This window comes from Hippichthys cyanospilos, chromosome 10 (assembly GCF_059441005.1).
Source record: "Hippichthys cyanospilos isolate Australia breed blue-spotted pipefish chromosome 10, RoL_Hcya_1.0, whole genome shotgun sequence".
Taxonomy (NCBI): Eukaryota; Metazoa; Chordata; class Actinopteri; order Syngnathiformes; family Syngnathidae; genus Hippichthys; species Hippichthys cyanospilos.
In genome coordinates, this window is record NC_142378.1 from 17,442,020 (window position 1) to 17,466,822 (window position 24,803).

The 24,803-nt window shown below is 39.6% G+C and overlaps 1 protein-coding gene across 3 annotated transcripts in view; it reads left to right on the forward strand.

Annotated features, from left to right (window-relative positions):
• ncanb (neurocan b) overlaps nt 1-24,803 on the forward strand; it is a 156,498-nt gene that overhangs the window by 91,124 nt on the left and 40,571 nt on the right. For all 3 annotated transcript variants that reach the window (XM_088426064.1, XM_088426065.1, XM_088426067.1), the window contains exon 10: nt 13,729-13,845. In XM_088426064.1, coding sequence (XP_088282190.1) covers nt 13,729-13,845 — 117 coding nt within the window. The remainder of the gene's footprint in view (nt 1-13,728; nt 13,846-24,803) is intronic.

Below are 24,803 nucleotides of genomic sequence, written 5' to 3' on the forward strand. Positions count from 1 at the left end.
GAAAATAGATGGATACTAATATAACTCGCCCGACGTGAATTTTCTTACATTCATACAAAGTGTGTGTATCAAGCAATATCTCTGACATGATGTCACTGTTGTCGCACATTTTGGTCACACTTAAAGGCACAAAACTACCCAAACCCAAGTCCTATGCCTTGGAGGTTAGCGGCAAGGATTTCCAAGGGATGAGTACACGTCCTGCTGCGCCTTCCCGCCGGGCCCCAAAGCAGCAGCATTGGTGGCGACGTTCGGCTCCGAGCGTCCGTCACGGCGCATCACGCGGCACGGGTGAGGCCCTCCTCATATGGGTCGCGTGGGACACACAACCACATGATCAGCCTCCAGCGGGAGGTGACGTCTTGAGGGGTGTGTGCCGCGCAGGTGTAAATTACATCCTGGCGAGAAAAGCGGCATGTTTGCAAATGGCAGCGCCGTCCTCAAGGGACTTGGGAAAAGCAGGTTGTTTCTCCTGGCGGGAGCTCTGAGAGGTCGCGTGAAGTTCTTTGTGTAGTTTTTGAGCAAGTCTCCAAGCAAACGTCGCAAGCTTGTTCCTCTTATTAATGCCGCTCGCCTGTCAGAGAAAAGGCTAGATTTTTACCCACATTGGGGGAAACATGCAGGCAGGAGAGGGACTGCAAAATCCCCAATCTGTGCTTTCTTATTCAGATGTAGGGCTGTATATTTTTTTATAATACATCAGGGGCAAAACACGCATTTGCACAAGTTCAAGGAGTCCGTGTGTTCTTTTTTTGTTGGGGAGATATGCAATGAACAAAAAGAACTTTGAAAGAATTTTTTGCCTCCATATGATGTCATCCCCGTAAGCAGCTTTGTTAATCCCACTTATGAAAGTGAAGGCTGCAAATAAACAGCGTAAATGCGTCAAAGCCGGATAAGATGTTTTGTGTTTGTGGAAGAAATCATTTTCTTCTCCAAAACAAACGCTTACATTTATAAGACGTGATAATCCTCACACTGCAGGACCACGTAATACATGCAGCCATAATTGAATTGTTCTTATTTTTTCCAAATTTTAACAACTCTGCTTTCCAGCTGCAAGGCAGAAACATGTACACTGGATTCATTAGCCACAACTAGGCATGGGCCGATATCTGATTCTGATGGTATGATAACCTTCAGCAAAAATATCACACTATCACGGAATTAAAATTCGTCCCTAGAGCTCTTTTTTTACCCACAGAAAAGAATCTATTTTTATTTTTAAACAAAATGTTGAATATCTGGTACATTGTGCAATAGGCACCATGTTTAAAACAAGTCAACAAATAAATATGTTAAGTTTTTTAATTGTTCTTGCAAGTCAGGTTAAAACAAAAAAATTGCAATTGCAGTCTAATTAGAGAGGCAGCTTGCGTCAACTCTGCAATGACTACTGATACCGTATCACTGAAGTGCACCACACTTCCACAAATGTCCATTGGGAGGCACACTAGACGTGATAAAGAATCCTCTAAAATACTGTGATATATTTTCCAAATAATTTAAAATATTATCCTCTAATATAATACAAAAGCAAGTTTGTTTGACTAGCGTGAGCATTCATTTGTTTTTCTGATCAAAATTTGCTTACGTGAAAGCTATCTTTCAGATCAACAACACCAAAAACACGCACGGGTGGCTAGCTGAGCATCATAATTTGATTTCAATTTGTAAAGCTTCACTCAGTCATCTCTCAGAAGACGACATCATCAAAATTCAGCGTACTTATTGGTTGAGATACAAATCATGTCCTCCAACATGCTGTTTAAGCCCAAAGGCGTTAATTTAAGACAATGACCTCCTTCTGATCCCCCATGCATGCCAAGAAGGTTAAAAAGAAATACATAAATAAATAAATAAACGATTGCTAATTAATTATTTTCAGAGGTGGCTTGTTATTCGGGAACGAGACAAGAGTGAGGCAATGAACGTGTGTGCGTAGATGTAAATGTTGAAGCTAACGTTGGAACAATAAAGCTTGCAAAATGCCAAATAGCTCCTCCAATTTATCTCCCGGACGTCCTCTCCTATCTCATCGCCAATTGTTCAAACATCCTCGTTACGCTAGTCATCTTCAGACTTGTTTGAAAATATTTGCTGATCATCTTATTTGGGAAGTTGACGAGTTGGCAAGTGACAACTATTGTGGGATCAGAGCGTGGAAGGTTGCCCTTCGCTGATTCTCCCCCCACTTGCCGACATCCATGCCGGCTTGTTCAAGCACACGTCCAAGGGCTGAAGGAGACAAGTCAAGCCGTATTTTCCTTTTCATAATGTGTCAAAGTACACCAGAAAAATTATGCACCCAGCCTCGTTGTTCACAACAAAGGGGCAATAAGGCAGCGCTTGACAAAAGTGCATTTTGCAACATTCTGTGCAAACGCTCTAAAACGGATGCAATATCCAATTAGTTTTATCGGCAATCACTTGTAAATTACAATCACATCCTTATAAATGACATTATAATACTTATATCACATTTGATTTCATGTTATTCAAATAGATATGTGGAAAAAACTGATTTTGAGTTAGGCGACCCTCCTAATATGGGGGTTGAAATTGAGGAAAAAAAACTCAACTCAGAGAACTACAGTTAGCAAAAAAAAAAAAAAAAAAGAAAGAAAGAAAGCGCTCATTACTGGTAATGAGAGAATATTCAAAGTTATTGACACCTTGACTTTTTAACATTACGGTAAACCTCAACTCAGTTATGGGCCCGTGCCTAGCCACAGTGTACTTGGATACTGATCCTGAAACATGGTCTTAATATTCTAATTGCTGTTACTCTGTTGCTAACAACCTCAGCAGCACCTATCGAGGCATTATAATGTGTGGTTATGCTCTGGAAGGAACAAATAGTTCATGTACCAACATATTTGTTAATATTTTAAAAACTCTGTTGTACACCAATGCTCTAACATTATGTGTCACATAGCTCGTACACGTGATGAACACATCATAAAGCGCCTCTTCTATTTCGAATCACACACTTGACATGAAACAATGCGTGCTCCCTGCTATAAGTACCTGAATGAATAGTTGATGTTCTTTGGTGGACTTTTGTACGCATACGCATTTTCTACCTTCCTGTGTGTGCCAAACATGGTCAGATTATAAAAAATAGAACAGCCTGGAAATGAGTGCAAAGGCACACGGAAAGAAGAGGCAGAAGAAATTGGACAGCGTGCGAGTGTTGAGGAGCCAAGATGGATTATATCCTTGGCGGTGTGAAAGCCGAGATAATGCCGTTGATTTAGGACAACCTGGGACTTGTCAGGTATAACAACAGACCTCTTCTTTATGCTGTCAGAAACCTCTTTTCCTAGCTTGCTGTCCTCTGTAAATTTCACTAATGTACTACAGCCAGGTCATATTGACAGTTCTAAAAAACAAAAACAAAAAATCAATTTGGTAAACTCCAATTTAAAGGGCCCCAAATATTTCATTGAATGTGTCAAGGTCCTTCATTGGAGGATGGTCGCATTGCATTTAATTACACAGTAATAGTCAAAACAAAACATATTTTATCAACACAATGACATGACTCATCATACTTCACCACCAGCTATACAACTAAATAATTTTCTCATATGATACACATTATGATTCACAAATTGGATCTTGTTACCACAGGTGGAAAATATTTCAAAAAAAATTTTCAAAGTGAAAAATCTTTATTCTTTATGAAGAGGAATCGTCTTACTCTATTACGCTACTGTGTTATTATTATTTTGCTCAAAAAGTTTATATTTTTGTAGTCCCCTATAGTGCCACTATTACTCATGTCACCAAACTCTTTCAAAAACTACACTTCAAAAACTAGCCACCCTCGCCCCACTTCTTTTTTTTCAATAGCATTGCTAGCCATGTCAAAATCTATTTTCAGGTAAGAAATTACTGTGGGCCACAAATGGCCCCTAGGCTTTAACTTGGACACCGTGACTCCAAGGGAAGCACTTGTCCGTTCGCTAGCTGTCATAGCTACATTTTTTTTTCTCTGCTCATCCGTCTTTCTCTTGGTGATGTGTGAGCGCTCATGGCCATCAACAAGGCACAAACATTGATGCTCATGATTCTTCTCTCTGTTGTTGTGTCAGAGGGTTACCCTTAGTTTTTAGGAAATTCTGGGTCGCATCTCATGAAGCCTTTCATCATATTAATCTTCACCGTTGCGTCCTTTCATATTAAGGACATGGGCCTATTGCTTTTTGACAGGAAAATAACGCAATTTTGTCAATCCATTTTCCTTTGATTTATTGATTTTCACAGCCTGTTTTAATTTTAACACTGATCTTGAAACACAAGTTGTATCTAATCTAACCAACTACAGCTGGCAACGTGTCAGTACAGCATCAGTTCAATATTGCCCTTGCAATACTGAACTCGGTGACAAAGAAATAGTCTGGCTGTGTATTGTTGCCATAGAGACATGTTCTTCAGGTGCTAACCTAACAAACACACAGTGAAGAAAAACAGTTTTCATTTGGCACCGCCAGCCTCACATTCACAATGAAAGCGCACCCTAAACCGTGCAAAGTCCAGTGCGGTTTTACGGCTTTAATCTGAGAATGCCGGATTTCTTCTGATCTCGAGGGCCACAAATTGGCAGGTCATCTGTTTATGTCCTCTGCTTAAACCAAGGCATCTTCAACTCTTTGGGCGTTCAGGGATTGCTTATAGTGGATAAAAAAAAAGGACCTCTTATAATTCTAATTAAACATAACTATAATGTTTGAACCAGTGGTGCAGTTGGGATTTTTTAAGTGGGTGTACGCGATTCTGGGATGTTCTATATATACATACAGAACATCAATCATAGGCTACAACACCAGTTGAACTAACGTTAAATTTAATGTTTTACTACTCCAAAATAATCACAGGCCAAAGTTATTAAGCATAACTCGAACCGAAATAAAAATTGAACGTGGCGTCGGGAGAAGCGGGTGGACGGCGTACCACCGCGTACCACGCCCACTACACCACTGGTTTGAACTTCACTGCCAAAGGAATAGAAACAGGTGGGATGATGGGATGACAGCTATAGTCGTTATCACTTTTTACAGGAAAAATGTTTTTAATAAACCCAATAGCATTGTATAATACACGCATTGTCCAACTTGTCTTCTGTTATTAAGAGAAAAGGAAAATATTTTTAAAAATCCAAATTACAATTAGTGATGGGTATTTATTCATTTACTTCATATGGCCCTGACTGGGCGACATGGTTAGAGTGTGGTTAGCACGTCTGCCTCACAGCACAGAGTTCCGAGTTCAATTTTAGCTTTCTCTGGCCTTCTTCTGCGGAGTTTGTATGTCCGGCTTCCTCCCACATTCCAAAGACATGCATGGAAGGTGTATTGGACACACTAAATTATCCTTAAGTGTGATTGGGTGTGTTGGCTGGCAACCAGTTCAGAGTGTCCCCCGCCTACTGCCTGTAGACAGCTGGGGTAGGCATCAGCAAGCCCTAGTGAGGATAAGCGGCTATAGAAAACGGATGCTTCTTACTGTTAATGCCTGTTTAGGAGCAGTGTGACCATTTTGTGGAATACAACTTTTTCACATGCAAACGATAACACCAGTTTTACGTTCAAGCTTGCAAGTGATCTTTGTTTTGTGTTTATTACTCCCATCTGTCAAGATGAGTCAACCATTCAGCTGTAAATGTAAACTGTGATGAGCACCATGAAGAGGACTGCAGCATTCATTTCCCCTTTTCCAGTGTTTGCCCTGTCATGCTTGGGTTTGGTGGACCAGGAGATCGTGGATGTTGCATGCAGTGTTGTTGTTTCACGCTTGAGCAAACACATACACGCAGGTGTCTGTGTGTGACACACATACACAAACACACGCACACACACTCAGAAATAGAAGCGCTCACTCCCTGCAGCTCCCATCAATCCTGCCCTGTCAAGGAGATCTCTTTTCGACCAACAATATTTGTAGACTATATTGTGTGGCCATCCGGCTAGAACACTGTGTTCTCACCTGAAGTCTAGTGAAAAAGCCAATAAAAATAGCCCGGGACATTAAGTATACAATTAATTTGATGAAATGCGCAAATTATGAGGAGGGAACCTCCCTCCATCCTGTAACTTACCTAAGACCAGTGACTTGACTTATGAATATTTTGAGATACTAATCATCTTTCAGGCAACCAGTTTTGATTTTGTACCTTGATTTGTCAGGAAAAAGCTACAAAGTCTGGAGTGGCAGTGAACTCCATTCAATTGTTTATTACACTAATTGTTTGTGTTGGTTAAATACATGTTAAGTATAGGTGTAATATTTGTCGTATTCATCTCGAACAGTCCAGGTTCGGACGTCACGGTTGGGTACATTCGGTTAGAAGACGAAAGCCAGTTTACTGAATTCCAAGCAATGCGGCGGTAACATACCGAAATCAGTTTTCCACTCGGCACTAAACAAAAAAATGAAAATTATGTCATAGTGTAAAAGAAATCAGACATGAAGTTGTTTGTTATCATTGTGTGTTTATTTCCTGTCTGGAACAGCCTCTACTGCGGTCCACTCACGCAGTTCTCATCCCTCTCACGCCATTCCTTAGAAATGAGCTGTCGAAGCAAATAAGTGGGAAAAAGAAACTTTGCCCCAGCCGTTGGTTTGGAGCAGCTTCGACTGCCTATCTGCGGTTGGGTTATTGTTATGTCTTGTACTGTACAATGCTTTGCTGAACTAAAGAAAAAGCAAACCGGGACGGCGGCTCACTGACAGTCTGGGGGGCAAAAACAGGAAGTGTGAGCTCAGCTGTCCCACGCGAGCGAAAAAGTCAATCTTGGCTGGTCTGAGTTTATTATTTTACCGTCTAGCATTTGGGCTTCTCTCAGTCTTCTTTATAGATTTCTCTGACACATGGCAACATTAGAAGACAGACAGGAGATTGAAAACCCAGCACCAGCAGGATCTCAATGGATCGTTGTTCACTTCTGTCAAGTGCCATAGGCTGGGGAGGAAAAATAGACAAAAGCAGAGCTGCCGAGAGGCGCCATTATTGGGCTTAGCTAAATGTTAATGTGGTGAATTTCTTTAACATTTGTAGTGGTTCTGGTCCAGCCGCGTTTCCGGGATCCGCCGGCAGGCAGTGCTGGTTGGTGATCAAAATGAAGCCCTCTCAGTCTCAGGCATCTTGGTTGGAAAATTATTTCATTCTATAGTTTCATTACTGCTGACATTAAAAACAAACCCTCGTGACGTCAAGATGCCAAGTGCCCAAGTGGCTCTTTGTTCACTTCTAAAATATGTCTCTTTCTATCCTACTCAAGTTACTCGTCTTATGTGGCGCCCGGCCATTGGTTTTACTGTTAGGTGGGGTCAGGTGGTCAGGGGTCCAGTCCCCAGGGCCACCCCGGGAGAGAGGAATGTCGTTGTTCTCTCTTATCTGACTTAGAAGTTACACTGACAAAAGTACCACAATGATCAGCAAAACACCAAAGAAATGAACAAAAACATAATTTAAGGCTCAATGGTCACATCCCGAAATACACTTCATTGACCAATCAAACTCTGCTGCTGAATCCTCAAACGTCAGATCCATAACATCCAAAATGAACAAGTGCTCTGGAAAAACAACTAGGGGAAAATCTCTGTTTGGGAATGTTGCATTTGATAAATTACGGAAACCTGGCTACACCATTTCCCCTTGCTTCAGGGCAACTGTACTTGAGGCTAGCCTTGGCACAAATTTAATTTTCCCTAACAGAACGACATTTTCCTTGCACGTTCACAACCTTACTGAGCATAACAAACACTGTAACGTATGTAAAATAGTTGTGTGTGCATGTTTGTGTACAAAGGTTGTTAATAGTAATTTTGTTTGTGATTCATTCTCCGAATTAATATTACATATTTGTATTAATTCTGTAAATTAAACTCCTATCTACAGTCCCGCTGTTCCTAACAGAATGTTAAAACCAGGAAAACTAAGATAAAATTAAGATAAATTATTGCATACATGTTCTAAGTGAATTTCAATTGGTTGGTAGAATGTTTTCTGTTGAAATTTTAATGCAACTAATACCACAGAAAGGTAAATACAATAAAACTTGAATGCTATTTAAGCTGTAGTCTCATGACTCTCATCTAAAAGCTTCACAGTTCTCATTTTGCCACATTGTGCCTCCAATGTATTACGTGGCCTCACCCTCACCCCTTTCTATCTTTTACGTGTCATCATGAGTGCACAAACACATGTCGGCCACGCATGTTACGACATCAATATTTCACCCACTGAGCCATGGCCACCATGAGGGCTCTATTAAAGCGCCAGCGGCTCGGCAGTGTTTTTGTGCGCTTCGCCGCATCGCGCTGCAGGATTAGCTTCTCAATGCCGGACTCAGGTTATCAGGCTCTAACCTTCAGAGGAGGCGGGGGGCTCTTGAATGGGCCGAGGCATGATCTCAGTCTCTGCAAAGCTATTACAAGGTTCACTGAGTCCGAGTGCAGCCGCATGGTAGTTGATAAGCGCGAGTAAATGACGGAATGACAAAAAAGCATGTATGGTCACTCTGTGACCTTGTTTTGACGGATGGGAATGTCCTATGTATGAACATGATACCTGAGATCATGCTTTATGACATTGTGTTTGGAACAATATTCACAATTTTTTCTCAGTCTAGATCATTTGTAATAATTTTCAAGGCAGTTGGACTCCTCAAATTCAAAAGCAACTTTGAAACATAATATTCTTTGGAAAAAGTATGCACAAGGTACATTGTTGTTGTTATTTCCTAGTCATATGGTGGCCATAAATTGGCATGGGAAACGCTGCTATTTTAGGTTAACTAGTATTAAGTGTCAGACAAGGTCAGTACTCTTCAAAGGTTTGGTAGCACCCGATAACTGAGTGTTTTTTCTTCATTTAAACATTCCTGAAATTGTAAAATAATACTGGCCATCAACATTAGGAAGAAATATTGGCAAACAATTATTCTGTAAACAAAAAATTATTTATAATTCGGATTGTTTGCACATTTTGATATTTTCTCAATTAGCTCTATGATGTGGACGATACATTATGGCTCAGATTGGCTTTAGATTCACATGTGTGTATTGTTAGGAGTTCATACATGTTCAAATTATATATATATATATATATATATATATATATATATATATATATATATATATATATATATATATATATATATATATATATATATATATATATATATATATATATATATATATATATATATATATATATATAAATATATATATAAACACAATGTAAATATGAAGGTATTTCTAGTTGTGCTTCTCGAATCAAATCAAATTGTTCATTATACAATAGGTATAGTCAATTGATTAAAAAATTGATGTTAATTTTAGTGTGTTTTTTGAGCACTCAGCCCATTTCCTCTGTCACAGCAGGTTCAAGTTCCTGTCCACTGTTTGTCTTACAATAAGATTTGATCAAACTTGTCTTGACAAGACATTTTGTTTTCTGCAAAATTTAATTCCAACTCCAAACTGTTCAAAGTCTGCGGTGTTCCAGTTACCGTATGTGTTATTTGCCCACTTTCTTATAAAATTCCTCCGTTGCTCGGCACTCCTTCTCCGGCAATCCAGTTTCACGGTGGGTTCTAAATCCTGATTGCATGCATTAGCGTCCGTACGCATGTGGACTCGTCGCTAATCTCCCTACTGAACGGCTTAGAAGAAACGTGGGATGGCGAGCTCTTTGGAGTTGGGGCACACACTGTTTTGGTAGGCTGTGGGAATGTCACTTTGGTGACAGACCGTACACTTAATAGATCAGCTTCCAGCATTCTTGCCCCTGCATGGAGAGAAAATAAAAAGGTCCTCCAAGTGAAATGGACTGGTTGTCCTATTTTAAGAGCGGTGTGTAATTAATCATAAGCCAGCGGCTATAAGAGAGCTAGAAATGTATGAATGTGTGGCTCCCTTGACGACTTCACTGTCTCTCGCCTGGCTGGCATCTCTTTCCTGCCCGTTTCCGCGCTTAATTTGGTCCACAAACATAAAAGCGTGCTGCAGAATACAGCACACAGCCCTTGATAATGTGTGCTTGAGTATGGACAAATGGTGCATAAGGCGCTACTCGTTCTGTCGCCACCCCCTGCTGATCGCATTCGTTTCCCATTAAGTGGGCAATTTAATTCATTGTATTTCTCAAAATCTAATGATCATCCATGCGTTTGTAATTCACAATTAAATACATTACTGCTTCTATTGCTGTCAGCAGTGCGGCGGTTAATCCGTGGCTAGCATCTTGTCCTCACAGTTTTGAGGCTTTGGGTTTGAATGTTGGCGCAGGGAAGTTGAAAAAAGTGAGAAAAGCCAGTTCCCCCCTGTTTCTTGTAAACTGCAAACAATTGGGTTTGGAACACAACGGAAACAACTTTACTGATGCACAACCACCAGTAGGTGGCTATGACGCATCATTTTAGATGTTACGATCAGTTTTTAAGACTCCTGAGTGAAAAAGCTGCATTTTGTTAAATCTACGTTTCTTCTCCTGCGAGTTGTAAAAGAATGATAAAAGGCAGTATGCAGATTTTTTCTCATGTTGAAAGAAGAGACAATACTTTAACTTGGTAGGTTCTGTGTTCATATAGTTATTGAATACAATAATATATGCATGATGGATGGATGGAGGGACCCACTATGTTTTGCATTTCATTCCATGTTTTAGGGTTTAAGTCTGGGGATTGATGTGGTTAGTTTTACGCCCCTAGTACATGAAAACAGTGCCAATGCTGCAACAGGAAGTGACTTCAACAAGAAAAAGTTGTCCATCAAATATAACTCAATACATACATAAATATACTCACAACAACAGGTGCAATTATTCGATGAAACATATAGGTAATCGATTGTCACAGTTTAGATACATACATTTTTTACTTAAATATTGTCCAAGTCTTCTGTTGTCCTCCGTGATAACAGGCTGATTATTTTTGTTGAATCTAAATGAAATATTCGTTTCGACTCTGGCAAAACCAGATCAACATTTTTGCCTCTTTTCTACGACTTGTTACTGACCAGACCTGAAACAAAATCATAATTTGTTTTCGAATAGGAGTATGAAAATCAAAACACGTTTATCTGATTAATCCACAAAATAATTGACACGATCATGAATTAAAATAATAATTAGTTGCAGCCTTGTTCACGATCGTGGCAGGAAATAGAAAGCGGCCAAGACTTCAGACATTACTGAAAATTGGTAAGCACACCTACAGATTTCTTCCTCGTCTTTATTGTTATGCTTTAAGCGTGTCCTATAGTTAAGACAAGTTTACAGAATGTTCAGGGTTAATGCAGATAAATTCCTCGTCCACTTGAGCTGTGATTAAAATGTGTTGTGGAGCTTTTTCCCGCACGAGCATGCCGAGATAGACCACTTATCTTTAACAGCACTGCAGTGCAGATAACTGTGCCAGGAAGTGCTTGGGAAACTTGCAGGTCATTTTAAAAATGCTCACAACTTAAATGAAGTTTTTTATGTGCTTGTATGTTGTGTGTGTGTGTGTGTGTGTGTGTGTGTGTTTGTTTCTTTTCTGGGGTAGGGGTCACAGTTTAGTGCTACTACTGTAACTACTTTTACAGAAAAGCGGTTCAATTCAGCTGGCTTTTATCCCGTTTTTTACTTAGTTGCACACATGCAATTTTAATCTCTTCAGCAAAAACTCGCAACTCCAGCGGAGTTGGAGAGAAAGCAAGCACCTGCATTAAAAGCATTTTGATGTCACTAAGCCTCCTCCAACAATGAAACATTTTCTGCATGTCCGCCCCGGGGCTCTCGGCCGTGAGTCGATTCTGTGATTTGTAAGCGTCCTTCGCTCCCGCTCTCTAATTTGAGGGATGAAAGGGCCCCTCAAATGTTCCTGACTGCAGAAACATTTGTGGCCCGAGCGCCATGGCCTGACATTTACGCCCCTCAGCGGAAGATCAGGCTGTCTTCTCTCGACATATGTCATTAACCTTCCTGTGATGGATGATGCTCTCTGGCATTCAGCATGTGACTTGCGCTGCACTCTAGTATGCACCAGTGTGGGATGGGAGTTTCGCATGTTGTCTTGCAGCAAATTGGACATAATCTGCGATAATATCTGTGTGTATGTGCTTATGCGGTTGTGTGTGTACGTTGTCCATTCACATTCATGGCAGCCCAGCTTCAACGGAACTTCTCATATCAAAGTTGCCTTTGGGTCAAATTTAGCAATTTAAATCTCCTAAATGTATTTTTTCCAACTTGAAATTTCATATCTATTCTAAAAGTGACTATAGTTAAAAAAAATGGTTTTGTACACAAAGCTTACATGCACTGGACATGTGATGGGTATTTTGGGTCAAAAAGGCACTTATTTTCAAAAAAGTACCTTACAAGTATGGTTTGACCCTCCCGTTGAGACTTGTGCTTTTGAAAAATGGGCGGGGAGTATAGGAATGATAGCAATAACATGAAATGGCATCCCAGCGATTCATTACATTCCTATCTACAGATTTTAGTGGCATTGAGCAACTTTTCCATAGACAACAAGCCAGTGCTGGGCCCACTGTAAACAAGGTAGCTTGTTTTTCTCGTCAATTAACCATCTAGTACTGTGGAAATATATTGATGTGCGTTACTATAGATTACACTGATTAATATATATTGTAGGAATTTGGTGATCATTTTCATTTTTTTGTACAAGTATCATGGCCTTTTGGATATACAGTTCCTGTGGTATTTCTTGGTGGAAATGCAAGTGGGAATTTTTTTTAACAAATTTTACAAATTAAAATGAAAACAAAATGGTGGTAATGGTGAGAATTTTGAAACACTGTGCACTGACTATAAAAGAATGAAGCTGGATGCCTTGTGTGTGACTGGGATGTTTGCTAACTTATAGTTTATTCATTGCTGTCAATCAAGAGGCCTGTCAACTCACATATTCAGCAAGTGTGCTTCAGCTATCCCCTTTTCTGTTTCACGTTTATCTAGTTTTAACTTTGTAAATCTTGGCACTTTTGACTGGACTGTCGCTATATTTGGAGGCATAAGGTTAATGTTATAGCCAGGCTAATAAGTTTTAGCTGACATTGCTCAAAAGCCTCCACACAGATGTGCACTCCTGAAGTAAAGTAACATAAAAATGAATGAAATTATGATGAAAAGTTCTTAGTATTCACTTTTAGAACGTATTTAACTTGATACATTTATTTAAAACATAAATACAGAACTGATCATAGGTCGATTTTTTTTTTTGTTAACATGGCAATTGGACAACTATGGAATGTTCAACTCTAGACTGCTCATTATAAGCAAATGGTGAATTATCATATTTTTCACGCAGTGTATTAAAACAATTAAAGTGTCTTGTTTACGATATCATCTTTCATTAAAGGTCCCCCCACCCCTCCCCCTAAATGGAAGCCTGGGCTGTTTCTATAAATTATTTTACCATCTTGCCCACACGGTACTACTATCATAAAAAGCATATGCTTTATATACCAACCTGTGATGATCAGCTCTTTTATGAGCTTTTTTATGGTACATTTGTCAGACGTGACCTCACTCCAGAGTTTGATGTGCATCCGACGCGATAAAGTAGCCTGATGCGGCAAACATCTGGCAAAGAGTTGGAAAAGAGATAAGCTTTCGCCTCATTTGCAGTCGTAGTTTGTCAACATTACTGGCTGTTCTCATAATGCTCTTTCTCTGTCAAGGAATAAATTATGCACTGTCTTCATTCACAGTGGAGAGCAACCCGTGCCAGACTAACCCGTGCCTCCACGGGGGTAGCTGCCTGCAGGAGGGCGACGGCTATAGCTGCTACTGCCCACAGGGATTCTCCGGGGAAAGCTGCGAAATCGGTGAGTCGGCTTCCCCTTGCTTGGGGCCTAGGTCAACAGATGGAGCCATAGGCGGGCATATGTTAGCAGAACATTTAGCAGCTGTACGCCACTGCGCACTTCGTTGCACAAAGTGGCCCCAGGGCTCGTTTTTTTTATTGGCCCATGGCATATTCTAAAATAACCATGACCTACATCCGAATGAAAAAACCTGGATTAACTGTCAGTAAATTACTGAAAATGTTCTCAAAAGGGGGTACGGGTAACCCTGGGGGGACTTGGAGGTCGGACACAAGATTTTAAATAAAACCAACATGCAAATATCCTTTAAAAATAATTATTGAATTAATTAAATGTATCATGAAAATATAAATTCATAAAGCAAATGTTATGTTTAGTAGATTATTAAAAATCATCATTTTAAAAAGCCAGATTCTTCCCCATACTAGAATGGTTCGATCCAACTTGTCACATGCCACCTCTCGTTGCCTGTCAAGTTCACAATTTATTTTGTGAACAGATTTATACTATGATCCCAAAAGAGGGCATTTTTGGTTGAATATTTTTCTGTGGACAAATATTTATGTATAATTATTTATTTTGCCAACAGGTCTGATATTTTATGTTGATTATTTTTTGTGGTTAAATATTTAGTAATAATTACCGTAAGTTAATGCCTTCTTTTTGTGAACAGATACCTACTGTAATCCCAAAAGAGGACACTTAGTTTAGTATTTTTCTGTGGACAAATATTTATTGATAATTACATCTTTTTGAGAGCAGGGCCCACTTTATGTTGATTATTTTTTGTGGAGAAATATTTATTAATAATTGAGTTATTTCTTTTTGATAACAGATCTCTTCTATGATCCAAAAGAGGACACGATGTTGATTATTCTTTTGTGGACAAATACAAATACAGTTTGAATGGTTCTAAAATTTAATAAATCAGACACTAATAGCATGTTTTACGTCCTTTTCATCGAAAATACAGTATGCAATATTGCGCTGATTAAGGGGTACTTCGCTGTAAACATGTTTCACAAGGGGCAATAAAAGGTTGACAACCACTGGTTTATGGCATGCCAGAAGGGTGAACTGTCTTTTTATTCTACTTGCATGTATTTTCATGATATTTTTGTATTTTCAACAGCATCAGTCCTCATTAGGGTCATTGCGTGAGTGAGCTGGTTGATTTTGGGCGAGAGTTGGGATATCCATTGGTCTAGTTGCAATACAATGACAGGAGCAACCATCCATCCATTATCTATTATCTAATACTGTTGTACTACTATCTGTTTCCTTGTTTGGGTTATGGTTGGAACTCATCCCAGGTGACTGGTTGTGAAGGCATTGCATATAGCATTGACATATATAAAGCTGAGCATTGACATACATTTTCACCACATTGGACATCTTTGTTGAACTTGAATCCCTCTGCGCACTGAGCGATGCCACCAAACAAATCTGAAGAAATAAAATAATAACATTACCGTGCACTAATCAATTGACCATCGCATGCGGTGCAAAGGAAGTACTGACTATGTTTTTGCACCTCCACTTGCAGTATGAAATGAATGGGATCTTTTTTTTCTTCGCTCTGCAAAATATGGCATCATTGTCAAGGAACAATCAATCAAAAATAAGGAGAGAGTGGTATGTTTTTTTAAGGTAATAATTGATCACCCTTTTCACCGAGACTCAAACCGGTCAAATGTTGTAGCCGGTGTTTTAACTGGGAGAAAATATGTGCCGGTATCACCCCTTTTTTTTTTGGGACATACCTGAACTACTGAATAAGTGATGTAGTGAAGAGGCTAAAATTGAGAAGTGGGGACAGTGATATTGTTGGGACACAATTAGGTTCATCACCTTATCACTAGTCAGCCTTCATAGAGCCACTGTAAATACAAATGTAATTCAGTCCAACTGTGAGGCAATCAGATTTCTCAAGGTTATATGCTGGTCCTCTCAGGAAATGTGCCGTATTTCTCAGAGTACAAGTCAACGCCGCTTATAAGGGGTCGACCTCCCTTTTTTACCTCAATTTGTCAATTTGGGTGAATTTTACAATTTTACAAAAATGCTATAATAGGTCTACGCCTGACTTTACTGATTACATAGGTCATGGCTGGCCAATTAAAACATATGGTGTGTGTTAGTAAATTGACAAAATGACGGTTCTTTTAAAAGCATTTCTACATCTTTTACTGAATAACATACTGTTGTGGTTATGGGGGTGATGACGCAAATGCTGAAACTAATGTTGCATCAATAAAAAAAAAATAGAATTTTCAATTCTTTATTTTTTGACAAAGCTGAGAATTAGTTTGGTTAAATACCCCAAAGGTCATCACCACTATCTATCAAGCCAAATAGCAAATAGCAAATGTCCTCATCCTCATTACTCTAGTTATCTTCAGACCTGTCCAATTTGTGTAAAATGGAGGTCTTCAGAGATGATCTGCTGATCATCTTACTTGGGATTTTCTCCCAAGCTTCCTTTACCCAAGTGACGATTGTTGTGAGATCAGAGCGTTTGCCCTTCGCTGTTTCTCCCACCACCTGCCAACAGCCATGCCTGCTTGTTCAAGTGTGTGTGCAAGGGCTGAAAGAGAGAAATCAAGCCCTCTTTTCCTTTTCACATTGTGTCCAAGTCCGCCGAAAATTGATGAAAGTGCAATTCCGACAGTCTGTGCAAAGGCTCTGAAACCGATTCAGACTATCGAATTAGAAATAAATAATCATTTTAAGCCTTGTAAATGGCACGACATTACGCATTTCGTATTTGGATTAATATATGCAAACACAGATATGTGTAAAAGATATTCTGATTGGAGGAAAGCGATTAGTTGACCCTCCCTAATATGGGGGTTGAAAATGAAGGAAAAAAAAACTTGAATTGTACTCTGATTTGTACTCAAGCAAAACACTACCAACTTGTCCATATGGTACCACCATATTCAACAAATGGAAAGTTCTCAAGTGTTTGCTTTTTTAAGATGATCGATCACATTAACCAATTATCATTTTACTCTGCCAAATATCAGAAACGGCTTCAGCCCTCTTCTTTTACTGAAACCTTTGCCTGTTGAATAAATATTGGTTTAACCAGCCCAAACATCCAGCCCCCTTGAAAGTTAACCTACGTCACACTACCATCAAGTCATTAAATATATATATATATATATATATATATATATATATATATATATATATATATATATATTTTTTTTTTTTTTTTTTTTTTTTTTTTTTAAATGAACCGCAATCAATCAATTAATCTGTGGGAACTCTCCACATCACCAGTAAAACAGATCTGATGTCAATGCACTCCACTGTATGTGTCCATACTTGTGATCAGATATTCTCACCTCATGTGACCTTAAGGGAGCTGCTTCACCTCTCTCCTCTCAGCTGTGTGACAGGAGAATATGTCCATCATTGTGGGCAGTTTTTCATGTCTGAATGTGTTGTGCACATGTGTGTGCAGCACAGACTTGCAAGGACGTAGTGATCACAGGGGAGCTTGGAGCTCAGTGAGGGGTGGAGATGCTGATGAAAGCGCTGGAGCAGCAGAAGCACACGTTGGATGTTGTGGATGAGGAGCTGCAAGTGAATCATGAGAGGAGGCAGGCAGTGTGGGCGCTGGCTGTGCAAATATCAAAAGGGACTCTTCCAGCTCACGCTGTGAAAGGAGAACAACGGAAGCAGGCGATGGCCTCGTCATGCTCGCTCATACGTACGCAGCGCCGTGATGTTTGGACACCCTGGACTGGCTTTAATATACTGTATAAGACATTTCATACACAAGACAGCTCAATGTGCTTCACGAATTCTACAAAGCCACAGCACCTAAAGGCCTTTACGAACCGATTCAAAACCATTCAAAAGTAAACCCCAGAAAATAACAGTAGATGACCAAAATTACTGAAAGAACATTGACTGCATATATATCAGTGGCGGTCCGTGACTTTCGCAAATACGCCTCCTGTGATTCTCGACTCTCGAATGTGAACACGTATGCATTAGTGGGCTACGTCAATAAACCCGCATCAGCCATTAAAACTTGTCTTTATACGCGATGATGTCAAAACGTTATAAAAAAATAATAATTTAAAATAAATGTCCACAAAATTTTATGTTAAGTCCAAATTACAAATCGCAGTTTAATACAAGACGAACATCATTTTATTTCTTTAGTATTAATTGAATAAGAACCAAATAGATTAACACAAACATACTAAACATGAAACAATAAATACAGAAAAGGCTTGCACTCACCAAAACAAACGGCGGCCACAATCAATCAGTCAATATCTCCCAATTTTTCTAGGCCCCTTCATGCTCTTTTTCTCTTGGCACTGGATGCACTGGATGTACAGTGCATCCACACGGGTGTTCTTAAAAGTTTTTTAAAAGCACCGTATCGCATTGACCAGCTCTCTTTACCTTCGAACTGAGATTTACAATACTGTACATCCACTCGGGTTTCCCAAGAAGTTTTCAAAACACAGTAGCACGTGTGTCCAGCCGTGCTTTGGTGTCTCGTTGCTGCCTTGGTTAAACAATTGAAAGTTTGCAAATCCAGTGTAGCTCCAAATCAAATCGATCCTTTGCAAACAAAAGGCATTTCCAGCAGAACTATTTGCCACGGTTGGCTCAGAAATATGGCCAAGTCGGAACAGGTTAGTTAATAGCTATGCTACGCCCCTAAAGCAATCAGGCAAAGCCAACACAGCGTAGCTTGCTTGTACTGCACCACCTTCTCGTAGTGAGCATCCACTCACCATTCAGCATGAGGCCTCTCGATGGCGATCTTATGACTCGGTTGGCTATTACAGCTGTCTATGAAGTTATACGGGCCACTCACATATGCATTGTACAGAAGCCCGCAACTGTTGACACGAATGCCCTAGCGCCCCCGGGAGCAGGGAGATTACATACAGCCTGGCGACGCAAGTAACCTGAATTCAAATTGGCTAAAAACTCCATTCATGCATTGCAATTCAAATGCGTCACTTGTTACTCTGTCCCTGTAGTTGATCTTAACCAAGCAATTTTTATTTTCCCAAACCACTGGGAGCCGCAACGTAAGGATGGTTTGAGGGAAAAAGTTTTTAAAGGTTTTTAAACTGGGTTTAAAAGCCTTAACACCTGGGAATTTTGGTTCACCCAGTTCTTAATTTTCACGAGACAGTGACACAGCATTTTAGTTAAACTGCTGTCATGAATAAATGTAGCTGGGTGTCATCTGCATAGTCATGACAGCCAATATTGACATTCCTAGCAGAGGTGGGCAATTTGTAGCCCGGTCCCCACAGCACAGATTGAGTTGGTGTACATGCTGTTTAATATGTATGTTCCCCTAGTGGACATAATTGCTGATTGCAGTCTAGTGCCGAGAAAACACACATTTGGAATTGTGGTGTAGTTTATACTTGCCAAATGAGTTTGGATGTTTGAAGTGAAGTTTTTGCACTGTTAAGTGTTTTTCAGAGGTTTCATATGTTTGATTTTTTGGTAGGATGATGGAGGTCTATTTTTTGGGAGCGAGGGGGCAGTAATGATGACGGGATTGAGCGATGCACAGACAGTTTTTGTGTTGCAAAAATGGCGGGACAACTGACGACTGACAAACCAGCCAAAAAATGTCAAAAGCTCACCTCTATTCTGAACCATCTGACCTAAAGTTAACACACACAGACTGAAAAAAGAGGTGTACAGGGTGACCCTTAAGAGACCCCGCATGTAATTGCCTTTCGCTCAGATTAAAAAACTTCCAAAGGTCACAAAATAAATCATTTCCTCCAAGTCGAATCTGTGGCATCTAGAACTGTTCCATTAAATCCTACGTAATTTCCCCAGCTGTTCAACAGTATAATATGATCAATTGTATCAAATGCTGGACCGAAAATAAACCACAGGAAGGCTCAAACTGAAGTTTAAGATCAAATCGTAGAAAGCAGGTATCCTCAAATACAAATCTAAAGGGCCACAAATACATTTGTCATTTAATTAATGCTCTATGCATTAGTCATTCAGATCACAAGCTATAGTACTCTTAATATCCAAATCAAAAACTAATTTTCATTTAAAATGAGAAAGATACAAAGTTAAATGAATTATAATCCCACACACTTTTTTACATTAAATAAATAGTTCCATAAAACAAAACGCGAAGCCTGTCATGACTTCAGCGTGGGATTCTCTCAACCCACACACACACTCGCATTAACCACGACGCAGCAAATCAACACTGACAATGTGTGTATGTAATTCATGTAGTTAATGCGCATTTGTCATGAGGTATTGATGCACCGCACCCGCGTTGATTGATCTCCTCCCGTGTTAATGCACAAGCACGCCCATACGTCTGCATAATTCGTTCCTTGTGTCTGTACATGCTTTAAAGCTTATTGATGATGGGACCCGGGGCTGGCGTACAGTCTCGTATTTGATCGTTAAACGTTCAGCTCGGGCAATTGTATGCATGAGTATTGCCCACTAGGGACCTTGTGGAATCATAATCATAAGATATGACCCAAAACACACGGAACTTAAGTTCAAACTCATCCTACACCACTTGCCTTACAAATATGGTTTAAAGATAATTTCATTCGTTTAAAATAATGTACCAGTGTCCATAAGCAATAACGAAACCTCAACATTTGATAGCGTGAGCTTTTTTTCTCTCTCTCTTTCTCTCTCTCTCGCTCAGTGAACAAAATCCATAACTTCCACTAACACCCCGGGTAACACTTACACACTGGCTGACATCCAAATATCTTGCAACAGTCAAACTGCGACAGCTACACATTTCTTATATTCCAGTGCTTTTATGGCATCTCTGGCCATTATGGCACAGTAAAGCACAACTGCAATTAGGTTTTTAGTGGATCACCAAGGATAGGTTCCACGGAAAAAAAATGTGCTCCACAATAGACTACAGACCTATCTAGTACAGTGGTGGACCACAGGCTGTCTCTCCTGTCTCTTTTAGTCAATTTTATTTCATTCATATGCGGTTGGGATCATAACGCAAATTTGTCTTTTGGCGGGCTATCCAAACCTATGTTAATTAGCTAATGCATGTAAAATTCCAGGTAAAAATATAAAAATTGTATTTACATCTTAAAAATTGGTATCAAAATAGTACAGTAAGTACTACTTACCGTATATATAATATAATTGCATATAATTAAATAATATAATCAATAGAAAATATGTAAAAGATCGATTTACCTTTTGAGTGCTGCTTGTTATGGCCATATTCCCTAGTAAGGGTAGCCTAGGTGAGGCTATCTTAGCTTTCTTTGTATTTTTTGATTATCTCCACCTTCTTTTCCTTATAAATCATCTTTTTACTCCTCTCTTTAACATCATTAGCAATCTTGGGACTCATGGATACCCAATGCAAGTTTGAATTAAGCACTAAAATGCATAATAAATGTGATATTGAAAGCACATGAGCTCAAGTCTTTAGGCAGCCATCTTTGTCACCCCGTGCGCCTACCAATAGTAGACCAGCCTCTTCGTGACCCCATCACGCTGACCAATAGTAGACCAGTATTTTAGGCAGTCGAGACGCCGACCACTAGCAGACCAGCATTGTAGTGACGCATTGCAGCGGAGGCAGTTTGACGCCAACAGAAAATGAGAGCAATTACCACAATAGGGAGGTAAAACAACAAACACAACCAAACCCACAGGCCGTGACTGTTGTTGATGTTAATCGTAAAGCGGGATAAATGCCTTAAAGAGGGGACGATAAAACTCAGTATTCCACATTATAACGTGAAAAAAAGCCAGGGACGCCGTACCCAACATACGTAAACATATATATATATATATATATATATATATATATATATATATATATATATATATATATATATATATATATATATATATATATATATATAGATAGATAGATAGATAGATAGATAGATAGATAGATAGATAGATAGATAGATATAGATATATATATATATAATTATTCTCCATATTCTGTTCTCTGCATCATATTATGTTCCTTCACCGCTACACGGTGTGGCTTGGTATATTTGCACCAATGGTGTAGAAAACATCAGAGGCAGAGCCGGGGACCTGTAGCAGGAAAATCAAATATATTTTTACCCCACAATGGCTGAAGGATAGATAAATGTCAAACAATTCACTGAAGACTTCTAAAGGAAGTTGAAATAAATGTTTTGGGGACAGCAGTTTTGGTGAGTTCAAGCATTGTATTTATTTTTTTCTTTTCAATATGTTTTGGTAATTTTATTTTGCTCATATTCAATTAATGGACATCACATGTAGTGATAAGTTTTAATTGCTGATGCGGGTTCATTGATGTTTAAATGCTCCGGAAAATAGCCTGTGTAGTACACGATTAAAGTGATGCAACGCCCAGTAATGCGTACATGTGATTTATCCAGCATTAGAGAGTCATTATGAGAAGGGACCTGAATGGATGACCAAAGATATATGAAAAGTTTCCATTTGAGAGATTAACTAGTTTATCATTATTTTATAAATTTTTTTAGTTACAATTTCTTTGGTGATTTGTGCTGGGATTTTTGTGATATGGTTTACGTAACACCCTCAAATTCAGTGGTTTTATTTTTTTATTTTACAATTTCCTGAATTTTCTATTAAATCTTGGGTGGATTATTTTGGTAGATACAAACTTGATTTAAACTGAGTATGTTTTATAATTGTGCAGCTCGTGGCGCAGTGAATAGCACGTCTGACTCACAGTTCAAAGGAAACAATTCAAATCCACCTGGCTCCGGTGTTCCTGTGTGTATTTTGCATGTTCTCCCCGAGCCCGCATGGGTTCTCTCCGGGCACCCCGGCTTCCTTCCAAAAACATGCATGGCAGTCGTATCAGACATAAGAAATTGTCTCTCGGTGTGGTTGGGTGCGTGAATGGTTGTTCGTCTCTGTGTGCCCTGCGATTGGCTGGCAACCAGTTCAGGGTGTCCCTCGCCTACTGTCTGAAGGCAGCACCAGAGACCCTTCTGAGGATAAGCACATCGGGAAAATAGGTGGATGTTTTATAATTCAAGTTCTAGTTGTAATCCAAGTAGGCACCTTTCACCTGTGTCACAGCTTTGTACATTTTAGTATCTTTATGTAGTGCTGGCTTCCTATATACAGAAATATGTCTTGGCTCAGTAAAAAAACGTTGCCACAGTATTGACGACAGTATTTACTTTGTTACTGGTAGAAGGGTGCTGGTGGTCGTGTGCACCATACTGTATATTAAAAAACCGTTGCACATAAACCAGCCCCACATTCTTGAAAACATGGCACAGGTAGTGGAGTAGCCGTCCTATCTGGCGTCCTGCACATGTCCTCCATTTGCTTCTGTGCTCAACAGGAAGCAAACTGATTTGATTTCCTCCCCTCTCCACTCTCTCTGGCTACTTTTTCAATCATGACGATTAAGATCTGCGCTTCTCCCCCCTGCTGCTGCTCTATCATTTCACCACCTCCCGCTCCTGCCCCCCTCCCTGTTTTTTTTTTTTTTTTCTGGCTTCTTTCATGATTCTCCCATTTGTCCTTTCACTCTAATTGTCCCGCATCAGTCATCCCGGCTCTTTTCTTATCGGCTTGCGACGCCTGCTTGTTCCTCTTTACTTGCTGCCTACCGACTCCCTTCAGCGCTTCTCTCCGACACATCTCATTTCCTGACACAACCCCTCTTAACCTCCACGCACACACAGGCACCCCTAGATACACACTCACACACACAACTACACACACACAAGCACACAAAAGGCTTGTTTATACTCTTGCATATGCGAAAACAGCTCCCTTGCATCACGTAACCGAAACTTTGTGTCGCTTGATATGTCACGTGTGGTATTCGACATGCACACGTCAAAAACTGGAGCTGCAAGTCGATTGACGCACGCCCGATATCTATGGCGTTATATTTGTGCCACAATTGACAGCACGCAAAAAAAAAAGAATTTTGTTTGCTCGTTCCGGGTGAACATAACAAGCAATCTCATTGGATACCGAGCTGTCAATCAATGTGCTTTTACAAGCTCTGATTGGCTATTTTTGTGGCACAAACGTAACGTGTGAGCAGAACTGAGTGCACGCAGAGGACCACTCGAGTGAGCGAGAGTTCGATGTTGAGCGAACGTGATATTGAGCGAGGGAGGGAGGAGTATCGCGAGCGAGAGCGAGATGTTGAGTGAGAAAAATGGAATTTTGAGCGAGCAACTTCTTTTCAATAGTTTTTTCCTGCGCTCAAAATCTGTTTTCGCTCGCTCAGTTTTATTTTTGCGCTCAATTTTTTTTGCACGCTCGCAATTGTAGCATAAATTTAATGCCATTGATCCCCCGTCATTTTGTCACATGCTGCGATGACATAGCGCCATTTTCAAAACAACAATAGATCACTTATAAAAATGATGAATAAATAACAGTCTGATTAAAGTCGTGGATTTGACATTGTGTGAAAGACTTTCAATAACTTATTCAAGCCCAAAAGTGTATTTGCTGTGTATGTGTATTTATTTACAGAGATAGGCATCTTCCTTTTATTTTGCTGGTCCCACAGTCATCAGTGCCCCGCACCTCTTCCATCATCGTCGGTCTGCAGTTTTTTTCATGTTGAAAATTGTAATCGTGCTCAGTCAACCAACAGTCACTTGTTCACTTTCTTCATCAACTCGACCCAAAAAATAACTTTTAGGAAGCAGCTCTCAAAAAAATAACATTTTTAAACTACTAACAAATTAATCTATTGTCTTTAATTCTATTACACTGCAGTTATAATACATTGCAATAATAAAAGCAATTCAAGTTAAATTAAGCTTCTTCACAGTAAGCAATAAAGTCACATGATTTGTTCATCAAGCCATTCAATTATAACCATTTGACCCACCATTATACAGTATGCGATGGTCCGTCAGACAAACGCCAGTCCGTCGCTCACTTCCGTCGTTACATTAGTC